This window comes from Pseudonaja textilis, chromosome 2 (assembly GCF_049901715.1).
Source record: "Pseudonaja textilis isolate UNSWEBS1 chromosome 2, rPseTex1.2, whole genome shotgun sequence".
NCBI classification, from domain to species: domain Eukaryota; kingdom Metazoa; phylum Chordata; class Lepidosauria; order Squamata; family Elapidae; genus Pseudonaja; species Pseudonaja textilis.
Genome location: NC_141991.1, coordinates 52,044,251 through 52,059,404, shown reverse-complemented (window position 1 = coordinate 52,059,404; position 15,154 = coordinate 52,044,251). Strand labels below are relative to the sequence as shown.

The 15,154-nt window shown below is 39.0% G+C and overlaps 1 protein-coding gene across 2 annotated transcripts in view; it reads right to left on the bottom strand.

Moving 5' to 3' along the window:
* The window catches only part of DCP1A (decapping mRNA 1A), a 43,647-nt gene that overhangs the window by 1,690 nt on the left and 26,803 nt on the right, over nucleotides 1-15,154 (bottom strand). The window contains exon 10 of one of the 2 annotated variants that reach the window (XM_026723883.2): nucleotides 8,631-11,551. The exons of the other annotated variant lie outside the window; for it this stretch is intronic. Coding sequence (XP_026579668.1) covers nucleotides 11,471-11,551 — 81 coding nt within the window. The 3' untranslated portion in view covers nucleotides 8,631-11,470. Of the gene's footprint in view, nucleotides 1-8,630; nucleotides 11,552-15,154 lie in introns of those variants that run through there. 2 annotated transcript variants of the gene reach the window in all.

Here is a 15,154-nt window from a genome sequence, read left to right as displayed (position 1 = left end):
TCCATTAGTATCAACCCCCCTTATGACCACACGATTTAGCTAATGAAGTCTTAAAAGTTCTCCTTTCTAACAGTAGTTATACTCTCAATCTTTTTCTGCCAGCTCCAAATAGCTCATTTTTTACAATTTAAAAATGCAATGCACTATGTGATCATGATGGAAAATATATAAGTATGTATCAGAAGCTGCCTTTCCGAAAGATAACTCAGCTGATGCAAAGAGTGGTCTTCCTACAGAGGCTGCTCTTTATGCCATTTTGGAAGCAACTTAAGAAAAGTATCCTTCTGAGAGATCACAATATGTTGTTTCACAGAATGGTGCAGGGTGGCCTCTGCAGGAAGGCCATGTTGCTTGGCTGGGTACTCCTGTCAGGAGCTGCAGAAAAGGAAGTGGAGCAATTTATACCTCCCACAAATCTGACCTGGGAGGAAGCCAAAGGCCTTCGGGGAAACTGGCATGTGGCTTTTCACTGCCTGCCTCCTGGCGACGACAGGGTCTGAACTCAGAGTCCTGGGCCTTCTCATGGTAAATAAATAAACACACGGCACCAGTGTTTACTCGGGATGAAAAGGCACTAATAATGGTGGGTACTCCTTTTATAGGCTACATGCATACGTCATAGCAGGACAAAGAAGCTTTCTACATAATTATGCTAATGCAAACCTATGCCATAGCTGGTATCTTATGCCCCTACTTCTTAGCTCCTCCCAGTTACTCTTAACTTTCGTTTCTCCCATATTACTCTCATTTCTCCGTTTCTCCAGCCAGTACCTTTCCACACAGCACCTTATCACATGGCTACATTCCATTGTCCATCCATCACTTTTACAAGGTTGAGCATTGCCACGTTTATCGTAACAGTCAGTACCAGTATATTGCAACATCTCCTCTGTTTTTATTTATTTTGGAAAGTGATATCAACACTACCTAATGGTAATTCTTGCTCGCCCCCTCCTCTTCTGAGTCTGAGGCTTGCAAATGCATTAGGATGCATGTTTTATCCTTACCAACACTTTTGATGATTTCATCGTTGTCTGAGTCCGAGGAGAATGATAACAAAGGTTGCTTTTCTTGTGTATGGGATATGAGAGTATTTACCTGTTTCTGAGTTCGTGACAGGTTGGAATCCAACTGGCTTAATCTGCGTTTTAAGAAGGCCAAAACTTTGCCCAAAACACAAGGGCCAATGGTACAGAGCACAAGTAGGAGAATAAGAGGACCAGCAATGGCAGATACTAAGGTGGTTAACCATGGGGAGAAGTTAAACAGACCCTGATACCATGTGTGTTGAGCCTCTCGTTCTTTTTGCCTTTCTTTTAGTCTCTTATCTAACTCTTTCATAGAATCTAAAACCACTCCTGAACTATCTGCATAAAAACAACATTCTTCTTTCAGTGCTGCACATAACCCACCCTGCTTGAGGAACAACAAATCTAAACCTCTTCTATTCTGTAAGACAACTTCAGATAGGGAAGTGAGGGAGTTTTGCAAAGCAACTATAGATTGTTCAATGCGGCGTAAGTCTGCATCTACGGTGGCGCTTAAATGGCGAAAATGCTGATCAGAAGTAACAAGGCCAGCTATACCTGTGGCCGCTCCAGAAGCCCCCAACCCCAGCAGTACAGCTAAGGTCAAAGCAGTTACTACTTCTCTTTTTGCCCTAAGGTTATATTGTCTAGGTTCTAGTAAAGAAACAAAATCTTCTGAGTTATATACATCAATTTTTGGGAAGCAATTGTACCTGAATACAAAAGGAATTTTTTTGTCAATAATACATAATCATTTCAGCAAAGTCAAAATGTAATTTGGGGAAATAGGAAGAAATCATGGTGTAATTAGTTGTAGAGTTGAGTATTTGTCCATAAAGCGTCCTTGATGACCCATGTGATGTTGTATGGTCTGTGGGCGTTAAGGCTGGTGGGTGTCCCATCAGTCCAGCGAAGCGAACCGCCAAGCAGGAAGAAGAAAAGTGCTGTCATCTTTTTCAGATGATGGCTCCGCTGGTTGTGGGCGGTGATATGGGCGGACACACCTTGCAGGAACCCAGAGAGTTCTGTCAGGAAGCTGGACTGCTGCGTAGCCTCGACCCCAGGTGATCAATTCGGCAGGTCCTTTCCACGCAGGATCAGGTAACTGTCTATAATAGACAAGTGGTCTCGAAGTGGGAACAGGTGGTTTAGTAAAGTGTCGAGACGCAGCAGACAGGGGAGGGGTGCCAGTGAGATTGAGGAAGTTAAGCGTATACAGACAAACATTTAACACATTTTGTAATACTGGGAGGCTAGGGGGGCCCTTAAGGCCATTTGACCCCATGTATCGTTGTAATGCCAATTTTAAGGTTTGATGAGCCCTTTCAACAATAGCTTGCCCCTGGCTATTGTAGGCAATCCCAAACTTGTGGATAATGGACCAGTGATAGCAGAACTCAGAGAATTGAGAGCTGATATAGGCTGGTGCATTATCTGTTTTTAGATTTTTTGGCGGTCCCAGTACTACGAAGGTCCGAATACAATGATTGATAACATGCTTTGACGTTTCTCCCCTTTGAGGGGTTGCCATGATGAACCCTGAATAGGTGTCAATAGACACGTGAAGGTATTTCCAAGGGGCAAAAGGTGAGAATTGAGTGACATCCATTTGCCATGTCTCACAAGCCTCTATGCCCCTGGGATTAATCCCTTGAGGGAGGGTTTTTGCTTGCAAACTTCAAGTGGGGCATTGTTGTATGATTGCAGTAGCTTCTTCCAGAGAAATGCCAAATTGTTTAACCAGAGCCTTTTTGTTTTGATGAAAATAACTATGACTTTCCCCTGATAATAGAGGGGAAGGTTGAGGCATCTTAATACTGATGGGAAGTACTTTACAGGCAGTATCAGCTACCTGGGTCCCTTCTGAAAGGAAACCTGGGAGATGTTGATGACTTCGTATGTGGGCTACAAATAGAGAATGGGTCCTAGATTGAATGAGCATTTGCAGCTGAAGCAACAGTGTCATTAATGATGGTTGTATAGAAGGAGATAGATATGCCTCAAAAATATGTCAGACCAATTGGGAGACATATAGACTATCCGTTATGATGTTAATTGGTTGTCCAGGAAATGTCTTCAAAGCTAAGTTAAAAGCAGCTAATTCAGCTTGCTGTGCCGATGGTTGGGGCTTTGTCAGTTGCTTGTGCCAGTTACCTTGATCATACCAGACACAAGCACCATGAGTTTTAGAGCCATCAGTGAAAACTGTGATGGCTTGAATTAATGGAAAAGCAACTACTGGAGAGGAAGAGGTAATAGGTATCATTTTAATTAGCTGCAAGCGGGGGTCAGAAGGGAGATGGCAAGAGATAGGACCAATCCAATTTTCCAGAGCATCCTGTAATACATCTGACGTCTGAAAAAGGGGTTCCCATTGAAAGAGTTTGAAAGGAATGTGTATAGCTTGAAGATTGTGAGCGAGCAAAGCCTTTGCTCGGTGACGTCCCTTGATACAGAGCAGAGCGAGCTGAAGGGCTCTAGAGGTGACAGTTGCTCTAGGAGTATGAGGGAGGTGAAGCCATTCGATGATGTATAGCTTTTTTGTCTTGGGATCAATTTGGAAAAGAATGGCTGTGAAAAGGGCTGGTGTGGGCAAGACAGCCAAGGAGAGCAGACAGTTAGGGATGATGCGATCCACCCAGACGGGCTTTAAAGCGTTATTGACTTGGGCTAGTGCCTCCAAGTGCCGGCTTGTAAGATGAACCACATCTGAAGGATGTTTCAAGCCCGTGAGGGCATGGAATAGAGGGGAAAGGGTTGCAGTAGTGATAGAAAGATAAGGCCGTGCCCAATTGAGCGTGCCGAGATATTGTTGAAGTTGTACAAGGGTCGGAGAGGAAGGGAGAGTCAGAGAAGGCAAGGCAGGAGTGGCAGCAGAAGACAGGAGTTTGTGACCAAGATATTGAAAAGGATAGTGAGATTGTATTTTTTCAGGAGCTATGTGTAGACCAGCAGTAGTTAAAAGTCTAGTGAGAATGGGAAGGGTTGTCGCTACTGTACCTTTGGGGCCATCAGCTGCGACTAAGATATCATCCATTTAATGATACACAAGAAAGGAAGGATATAGATTGCGATATGGCTGAAGAGCCGTGTCAACATAATGTTGACACATAGTGGGAGAATTTAACATTCCTTGAGGAAGGACTTTCCACTGATACCTTTTGGTGGGTCTGGAATTATTCAGTTCCGGGACAGTGAAAGCAAATAGAAGCCTATCTTGGGGTTGAAGAGGGATGGAAAAGAAGCAATCCTTAAGGTCAATAACTAGAAGGTCAAAGTGCTGTGGGATAAGGTTTGGGTTGGGAAATCCACATTGCAAAGCACCCATTGGCTGAATGATCGTGTTCAAAATCCTGAGATCCTGCAGGAGGCGCCATTTCCCAGATTTCTTTTCTATGACAAAAACAGGGGTATTGTATGGGCTAGTAGATGGTTCAATGTGGCCAGCGCTCAATTGTTCAGAGACCAGAGTGTTTAGAGCGTGTAGTTTTTCTTGAGTGAGTGGCCATTGATCTACCCATACAGGAATAGAGGACTTAAGAGTTAGTGGAAGAGAGGCAGGCATAGTGATATTCACGGAATATGAAAGGTAGCTCCAAGCTGTCCTAAAAGATCCCGACCCCACAGATTGAAAGCAAGGGGAAGAATATAAGGTTTGATGAAAGCAGAAGCAGAAGCATCAGGGGTAGTGGCCGTGAGCCAATTAGAGCTGACCTGAGCACTTTGAGCTCCACCAACGCCGTGGACAGAAGGTGATTGTTCAAGGGGCCATTGTGGGGGCCATTCAGTCCTTGAAATAACCGAGGCGTCTGCTCCAGTGTCCACCAGTCCTGTAAAAGGACGACCATTAAGAGACACTGTTAACAGAGGTTTAGAAGCTTCTATAGGGCAGTCAATAGCCATCAGGGAGGGAGGAGAGGATGGGGGGGTGGAGGAGGGAAGAATAATAAGAGTGGCTACTATAGTGTTAGCAGGCATTGCAAAAGGTCTATCACCTACGCCTGCCAGGGAGAGGCAATTAAGAGCAGATGAGTCATAAAGAAAGGGGGCAGCGACCACCCCTTCCATGATCAAAGAGGAGTTTGGGATGAGTAAAATGGGCGTGTGAGGTGAGAGCGGACAGGGGAGCGTAACGGTCAAAGGGAGAGAGAAAACAGATCCTGGATCCTCATAGATGAAAGCAGTGGAAAGCAGAACAGGGAAAGCTGTTTGTGTGGAGGGGGGAGCAGCCTTGGGGGTGGGGCTGGCTGCAGGCCCCGCTCTGCTACCATGAGACAAAGGGGAAAGATTGGAACGAGGTCCTTGAAGAATTTTGTTAAAAGACAAAGAAGGTTGAGAAGGATCAGGGACCCTGCGAAAGGCATTTAAAGCAGCATTTCTCATGATGGGATAACCCTCTGCTCCCATCTGAATCTCATCATTGTGCCAAGCGGCAAGTTGGGAAGATGTTAAAAGCAGAGATTGAGGAGCAGGATTTGCATTTCCACCACTTGCCGGGGCTTGGAGGACCATGGGAAAACAAGAAAGATCCTCCGGATCTATTTTCCCTTGAATCAAGGCTTCCTGGAAGGTATTATGAACAGGCAAGGAAGCAGGAAGATCATTGGAGTGGATAGGGTTAACATCAGAAACAAGAGAGTTGTAGGGAGGAGGACAGGAAGGAGGGGGGGAAGTGGGGGATACACAGCAGGAGGAGGTGGAGAAGTTTTTTCCAAAGAATGCAGGGAATTTTTAGGAGATGGAGGAGGCTGATCCGAATTTTGATCAAGAATTGGATCAGGAGTTAAGTCAGAGGGAGGATAAAGAATATTAATAGCATTCATAAGAGCTCTCCAGGCATAAAGGATTTCAGGGGGGGCTCGCGGAGGCTCGTGGATGTATTTTCCTATTTCTTCCCAAATAGATTGTTTAAGAGTGCCACCTTCTGGATAAGCGGGGCAATTTTTTTGAAGAAACACAAGAAACTTAATGATGGCTTTTTTAGACATAGGATAGATAATTGTGCCACTAAGTTTCTGCGATTTGTTCGCCTTCCTGACTAAAAAGAGAAGCTCTTCCACATGCTTGGACAGAGCCTTCGAAATTGGGGAGCCCATACTTACGACGCGCTTTGCTGATTCTCCAGTGCGTAAGATGAGAGTCAGGGCAGCACACTCCTTCCTGAAGTCATGCTGTGAGCTTTTCCACGTTGTGAGGATGCAGCCAGATGCAGCTTTGCTATGGGAGGATATCTTCTCTGCTGAAGATTCCTGGGGGAGGGACCCGTAACACGAACGGCGTCCCTGATTAAGGGAGGATATCTTCTCTGCCAAAGATTCCTGGGGAGGGACCCGTAACACCAAACGGCATCCCTGGGCTGCAGCTGGCTCGTCCTGCTGGATCACGTCGGGGTCACCAGTTGTGGCTTTTCACTGCCTGCCTCCTGGCGACGACAGGGTCTGAACTCAGAGCCCTGGGCCTTCTCATGGTAAATAAATAAACACACGGCACCAGTGTTTACTCGGGATGAAAAGGCACTTTAATAATGGTGGGTACTCCTTTTATAGGCTACATGCATACGTCATAGCAGGACAAAGAAGCTTTCTACATAATTATGCTAATGCAAACCTATGCCATAGCTGGTATCTTATGCCCCTACTTCTTAGCTCCTCCCAGTTACTCTTAACTTTCGTTTCTCCCATATTACTCTCATTTCTCCGTTTCTCCAGCCAGTACCTTTCCACACAGCACCTTATCACATGGCTACATTCCATTGTCCATCCATCACTTTTACAAGGTTGAGCATTGCCACGTTTATCGTAACAGTCAGTACCAGTATATTGCAACACTGGCAGGGCAGGAAGCAGGGCCCTGGAGCTGCAGCAACTTTGCTTGCATTGGTGGGCTGGGTAGGCAGCTGAGATATGGGAAAGGCAGGCTAGTGGGGCAATAGCAGCATCCCTGCGGTCAGTTGCAAGGATGGACAAACTGCTAAGTGCCATTTTTTTTAATGATGTGACCACTGTGTGTGTATGCTGCAATAGTCGTAACTTCAAGTACAGGTACATCAACACAGTTGTAATTTTGAATGGTTGCTGAATGTATGTGGAATGGAGTGGACTGGAGGATTACCTGGAAATCTAGGAGGTATAGGAAATTACAGAAGAAAGGCATTTTAATTAAAGTTTCTTAATTAAGGGCAGAAGAATGCAGTTGGATACAATCCATCATGAAATCACAATGGTTCATTCATTAGCATTTAATTGGCATTTCATTCATAAATCTTTATCCTTTGTCAGTGTTGCTTGTCATTTTAATGCTGAAGGAAGGAAAATGACCCCCACAGTTCAGCTATTAATTATCATGAGTAATTGTAGTGATGTGGATAATGACCTATCAATAAAACCTAGCATAACTCAGCACATTAAGTATAACGAAGTTAAATTATATTTTTGACTAACAAATTTTACAAGATTTATGGCAAATGCCATAAAAGACATGGAAACAATACTAAAAAATGGTTTTGTTTTTTTTAAAAGAAAAATGCTTTCTTCAGCTTCCAGATCGTTCTGTTTATAAAGCCAGTTGCTAGATTTCAATATGCTGCTTGCCTAAGCTTTTTCTCACAGTTAAACTATTACCAATAAAGTTTCAGGACAGATTGAAACTTTTGTCTTTTTGAGTTTTATTACAAAAATATATTTGAAAACATACAAAATTTCCACTGAAAATGTTCATTTTTAAACATTTATGCAATAACTTAGTATTTGCCAACATAATATGATGGCACAAATTACATACCCATATACTGAACTGTTGATGCATTGTGATGACAATTTAAAAACTGCTTGAAAACCAGTAGGCACAATTCAGTCTATCCTAGGAGCATCAACAGATCAAGGATTCCAACACATGTATTCCCACAAGCCGATTCACCAATAACTGTGCACAGGGTCATAAACAAGTTATATTACAGTCAAGGAGATTGGGAAGAGAATATACACAAGTATTTCTTCCTTAATGGCCTTTAGTGTTTCTATTATGTCCATAGACCTAGGAAACTGAGGTCATATTTTGTTTATTGCAATTCTTCAGATATAGGTGCTGCACCACTGGGGTATAACTATGCCCAGTAATCTCCAAAGTTATTAAGATAATAAAGATCTGAAGCTCCTCAAACTCACAATCAGTATGGGAGTGCAAACTAAAGCAGTAAATCAACATACTGAATATAGTATGGATTTCAAACAAAGACATGCTAGTGTTACAAAAGCCAACTACAAGGGGAAGATTATTGCAATTTTTCCGCACAGAAGGTGAAGATATTGCATCTTAACATTTTTACAAATGTCAAAAAGTGAGGTGAAATATATACGTATATTTATATTTATATATATATATATTGCACACTTTCCTCTTTAAGAGATGCTAAAAGAGCAACTAAATAGCCAAGAAGAGATTGCTAGGGGGTTTTTTTGTGGGTTTTTTTTTTTTTGGTTTCTTGTTATTTGTGCCAAACACTTGATATTAAATACTTTAATTGAAAGTCCCTTAATAATTATACCCTTGCTAACACATAATATAAGAAAGTTCGGGAATGCAATAGACCCAAGCAAACAAAAATAGGAAAAATTAAAATTTAATCAGTTTGAAGTCTTGAAAGTTCCATTTCAAGACTGAAAATACAAATTGCTGTTCTGTGTCACATTGTGCCTTAGGCCTTTGCAAAATATTTAGATGCTGTAAAATGTGTCACAAATGTATAGTTATTAGGCACAGTTCAAAGACAATATCTTTTACCTACAAAACAACAGTCAGATCTTCAATAAGCTGCATGTTTGAAAGCCACTTTAGACAAATATTAAACTTTTTTAGAAGCTGCATATAGGCAGTGTAAAAATACATGCTTAGATAGTATATATTCATTTTAGAATCTAATCTAAAATATGAGCTACTTTCAAGGGATACTTTGCCAGGAGAAAAATTAAAGTTAATAGCCTAAATTGGTTATTTAAGCATTTGTTATTGGTGCATGCAGAGAACAATAAGAGAGATTATAAAAGTGAAACCTTTACTAAAAATTTAGGTAATCAGGCTAAAGCTGTCCAGTGATTTCACATTTTGTAAACATCTGTGATTTTACTCTGCGGTTTAGTTTGTCAAAGCAATTCTTAAAAAGGGTTTCATTTTGTCAATGACCACAAGCAATAAGAGCACTAGTGTGATAACAGTGAATGCTGCCAACAGTGCTTTGTACTACATTGTACACCTCTCTTCTCCTAGCTTAAGCTGCATATTGCAAAGTTAACGTGCGTAGGACTCAGTATCAATGAAAAATGTTTAAAAAATCACTAAGCTTTCAAACTACCTTCTAATTAAGGACATTCTCTGGAAAATAGAGACTTATTTTGTGATCCTTATATATGTCCTAAAGAATTGAGAATTGCCATGAACTAACTTTCGCACTGCTTTTCAACACAAAACAGTAAATGAGAATAAAAAAGTTTTATTGGAGCAAACATACTTAGATATATCTTTGCTGTTTAATGCAATATTCCCTTTCTCATTAATTCTTGGAAACCAAGGAACTTAACAGTACATTCAATGTCAAGGAAACCTTCTCTCTCTATATTTAATATAATACTTGCATTCACTGTTATCATACTTCATATGTTTCATCACTGCAAATCTCACATTTATGGCTGAGGTTTTTTTTCTACAATATTTATGACTGTGTATTTCTTTCTTATCCATAAACAAAACATGGCAACAAAATTCAGTTTTAATAGTCTGACAATAGCTTGTAATTATACATGAAAGAATGCTGCACTCAGTAAATTTGTTGTTGGTATACGGACATGGGTGTGCTACAACAAATCCAGTGTACAAGCAGGGAGCTGTCTGGTTTTCTATAAAAAGTCTACGAAGCCTGAAAAGATACTTTTTTGAGTTTCACTATTAAAGCCTGTTAAATATGTGTCACTATACACACATTTCCCTGAATTTTGTACATATAACCAATATAAAATACTATGTTATTAGAAACACTTTCAAAGGCTGAAGAGGTTCTTTCAGAAGGCAGAGTTTGCTAAACATAAAAACTTCTACCTAAAATCACTCAAAATATAAGTAGACATACTGATTAGTTAAAAAAAAAAACACACAGTTTATATCAAAAACACTGATTTGTGATGGAGTCACAATAATCAAAACTTCATTGATGAATTAGAAATATCAACTGGATAATGCCATCTTCATTATCACTGACAGTGACCAATAAGATTTACTCCAGAACTTTGTTACAGATTATCTTGAAACAATGGGCATACATAGTAGGCTATATTATTTTTGCCAGCCCTATTTTTTTAATGGCTTCACAGAAATATATCATAATATATAGAGCGAAGACTGCTCCTCCTCCATTTCAACCATGCTTTGAAAAATAAGCAGTGCAACTTGAATGGGTAAACTGACTACAAAATTACATTTCACAATATAAAACAAAGACATAATTTTAAAAATGCTAATCTTTACATTGCTATTGCTTGAATAAATTGAGTATATGTTATCACTTAAGTATTGCTAGCTACTGTAACATGCTAGAATGAAATAAATAGAAATCACAAAAGACCAATAGCAGCATATAAAACAGGCCAGATTCTGACTTATTTTGGGAAGAAGTTTGATCTTTACAGCAGTATATAATGCAAGTTTAGGGAGAGTTCTTAATACTATTACAAACAGTAACTGAACAACAGCTTATCTAGAAACACTTTAACCTTTCTACAGGAAATCTATACCACAATTGGCATTTGACCTGGATGGGGGAAAAATGATATTCCACTGAAATTATTTTAAAAAATGTTTTTTAAAAATATATAGATCTCTAAAACACACTGAACATGTTGTTCAAAGGAAATAATATTTCATATATTCCTAGTAAAAGTGAATGCATATTCTGCATAAAGAGCCAATTTGTGGTTGATACGACCCAGAGGTCATCCTGTTGCTATGTTAAGGCTAAAAGCAGAAATTTTATACTGCACGTCCATTCCTTCGAAAGCCTTAGAAGTATCCTCTTAAACTCTTCCATGGCTCCTTAAATTTTAAGCTGATTTCACAACTGTTGATGTTCTTAATCTAGTTTTCCTGAACATTCAGGGTGTATATGGTAAAGAATTATATCAAATATTTGCCACTGCTTAAAACAATAAGAAAAATGTGCTGTTAAACGTAAGACCGTATTTCCCATACAGAAATAAAATCCTGCTGGTAACTGGTCACAGTGAAACCCCACCATTTCTTAGAACATTATTTCTACAATATTTCTAAGGAACAGTATTCCTTGGAGGCTTAAAAAGACTTCAGGAACTCAAAAATGTCTTTAAAATATATGAGTTGTACAGAAGAGGCATAATGTTTCTGAAGCAGATAAGTGGTCAGTAGGATTCAATTCATTGCAGTTATAGCTTGATGCTATCAGTATCCTTGGTCAAGACTTGTAAATAGACTTCATGTAGAGTATTAAGAAAATTTGCATCATTCTGAAAAAAAAAAGAATATAATCAGACCAATGAGATAAATATTTCATAATATCACTGCTAAATAAATATATATGCATCGTACGGTCCAGAAAACACATTTAATGAACAAACTGAAGAATTCAGATGGTCAAAGAAGAAAGAAACAAGAACAACGCTTTTACCAGGATTGATTCATAGCAATGCTGTCAAGATCACATTTTGAGACGGCTAAATGAGCAGCACAAATTCAGCACAAATAGATTATGTTTTGCAAATTCAGCACAAATAGATTACATGTTTTGAAACCATACATTCAATCATTTTGAATTGTATCAGTGTTACACTAGTCATAAAAGTACAAGAAATGCTGATGTTTGACTAGCATTTAGACAATAGTTTGTACAAGAAATAAACAAAATCTAATGAGTGAAACTGGCATCAATTATGTAATCACATGCAGAATATTAAATTCAATACATTTCCAGCAATAAAAGATCTGCCTATCAAAATATATTTATTTGTTCAATATCTCTTTTCTTCCCAGCCACAGAATTATCAATTTTAACATTATATTAAGATTTGAAATTCAAAAATGAAATCAATATTGATGGCTGTGTATACTACAAAATATAGTAAATATATAATATACCTTCTTTCTGTTATGTTTCTACTATTAAATATATTTAATAGCAATCTCCTTTGTAACATGGAATGTTAAAAGTTGGGATCTCCAGTTATCAGTCAAATATTAACCCCTCTTGAAAATTTTTATACATATGATAAACAGCTTTTATAGAGAACATGAGTGGGAAAGGTCTATGCAAGCGGTGAATAGTAAGTATTCAAGACATTGTGTGATTTTATTTGGATTGGTAAATTTTCTAAGATTATGACTGAAAAAGAAATATCAGAAAAAGTACACAGTTAATTAGGATTTCTGAATAAATATTGCTTAATCAGTGATTATCTAAAGCAAATGCATTATTGTTTTCAGTATCCTGCATATCTGATCAGAAGACTATCGTAGATAAAAATCAAGATTTAGATCCAATTTTATATCATATTAACTCATCATCCAAAATTATATTCTTGGATTAATGATATTTCGCAAAATTTAAAGAAATCTGAATTCTGTTAATCCTTTCCAAAATGAAGGATTATGAATGAAAACCCTATATATAATTAAATAATTAAAACAATTTCCTTTATAAATATTGGATACTAAGATTTTAACAAATATTCTGGACCACAGATTACTGTTTGTACACGGATTATTGTGCATTCACACAGGCTGACTTTTTAAAGACTATTGATATTTTGATTGTATTATTTTTAACCCAGTAATCTTTAGATGCTTTGTAATTAAAATTGAAAGAACACTGAATTCAGTTACATCCAGTAAAACCGTCTATTCAGCCTAGTATTTTTTGTACCCTGCTATTTTTGCTGAATTATAATTAAGCTTCAACAATAAACATTTCCTCAATTATTCCTAATGAGCCTTTGGAAACAATAAACCTTGCATATCCTAGACTGACAGTTTTAAGCCAAAACAGAAAATTTCTTTTTTTTTTTGCATGGACCTTGATTGTCAAAAGAGGTAGGGTTTTGATGAACAAAAAAGCACACAACACACAAGACAAGCAGTCTAAATCTCAATTAATGCAATGCAAAATATATCCCCCAAACAATGGACAGGAATCAGAGAAAAATGACATCTTTTATTACAATGTAAATTTGCTGACAGTTCAGCCTGTGTTCAGAAAATGTTTCTCCCTTTAAAGTCAGCAAGATTTTTGTTTTAACAGTGATCTGAAAAAAAAAGAAACAGCAGGCTATGCATAAAACAAAGTACTGGCAGCAAAATTGATTATATGAGCTAATATGGAATCATTTCAATGTTATTATTGAATTATTGTACAGTATTTCAGTGAATTGCTATTTTTATATCTGTATTCAACGTTTACCAACATCAGTGTAAAAAGAACTAAAATGTACTAATATAGCCCCAAACATTGGTATCTTGGTTGATGACAAAGAGGAAAATACCATTTTGGATCATTTGGTTCCCATCCAGTTAGCTTCAAGATGGGCATATGACCAAAACAGCATGAGTTACATTTAAAGATGAATTCTGGTGGGAATGGGATGGGCATAGTGCATACATCCTTGTTCTGGATGGTAGGGCATGGAAGGATTTATTTAGACTAGACTAGACTAGACTAGACTAGACTAGAATAGGCTTTTTATTGGCCAAGTGTGATTGGACACACAAGGAATTTGTCTTGGTATAAATACTCTCAGTATAAGAAAAGATACATTCATTAAGAATCAAGCTTTTCTCTTCTCATCCAAGATGCTTCTTCAGCTCTGACTGGATAGTGGGGAATGGAAGGATTTATATTCCTTGGAGACAGCTGGTCTGCAGTTCCAAGAAGGCTCCAGACCCATTTGTACTATTCAGGTGACCTTGAGGACACAGATAAACCTCCAAGTGGCCTCAACGTCTCTCTAAAAGAATGCAAATGACCAGCTGTTTGCAAGGAATATAAATCCTTCCATTCCCCACTATCCAGTCAGAGCTCATCCAAGCATCTTGGATGAGAAGTGAAAATCTTCAAAGAAACATAAGAAAGTCCAGTTGCCTCTTGAAAAAGCACCTTTGGGACAACCATGACCTGGATGACTGAGAATCTCCATAGACAACTGGCTCTTAGTAGTTGGAGCCAGCATTCTCCTCCTTCCTCTAAAATTAATTTCAGTCAGTGTTGATGGGGAGGAAAAGTCTACCTCACAGGCCCTCTTGTGTAGGGTGCCTCAGGAATTTCTCCTCACTCCTGTTTAGCATTTATTGAAGCTATTGGAATAGATCAATTTGCCAAGATAATTTTGTGTTGTGATTGGAAGGATCGATCCTGTTGGGAGTTTTGACTCTGATGACTGTTAGATCGTGGATTGACGTCAGAACCAGGAAACGTTAATCTGAAGGGCAAGCCAGTTAATTAGCACGTTGCCTTAATGGGTATAAAAGGACACAGCTGAGCTGGTGCATTTCGCCAGGAACAAAATAACTATTTTGAATGAGGATGTTACAGCAAAGAGCTGTTTGTTTGAATTTCGAAGGGGAGTCCTAACAGTTTCTGCCAGCCGTTATCTTGTTACTTCCTTCAGTTTGATTTGATTGTGAAACGGCTGCTTTCTGTTTGTTCGTTTGAATTTCCAAGAGGAGACATAACATTATTGTTCCTGGCCGCAAACAAACCATCTTTAAAGCAAGATGGATTTAAATCAACTGCAGCATTTGGTGGAGCAGCAACAGCAACAAATAAACCAGCTGTTACAAAGTAACCAGACCCTCCAAAACCAGGTAACCCAGTTGGTGAATCATATTTCAAGCTTGCAAATTCCTGCTGTTCCCCCTGCCCCTCCTGTGAGGAAAAGCCCAGTATCCATGCCGGAGAAATTTTCAGGACAAATGGACATGTTTCCGGCATTTCTGGGGCAGTGTCAATTATTTATGTCCTTGAGGCCTGAAGACTTTCCAAATGACCGGGCTAAGACAGGATTTATTATTAGTCTTTTGTCTGGGCAGGCTGCAAAATGGGCTACTCCCTTGTTAACTCA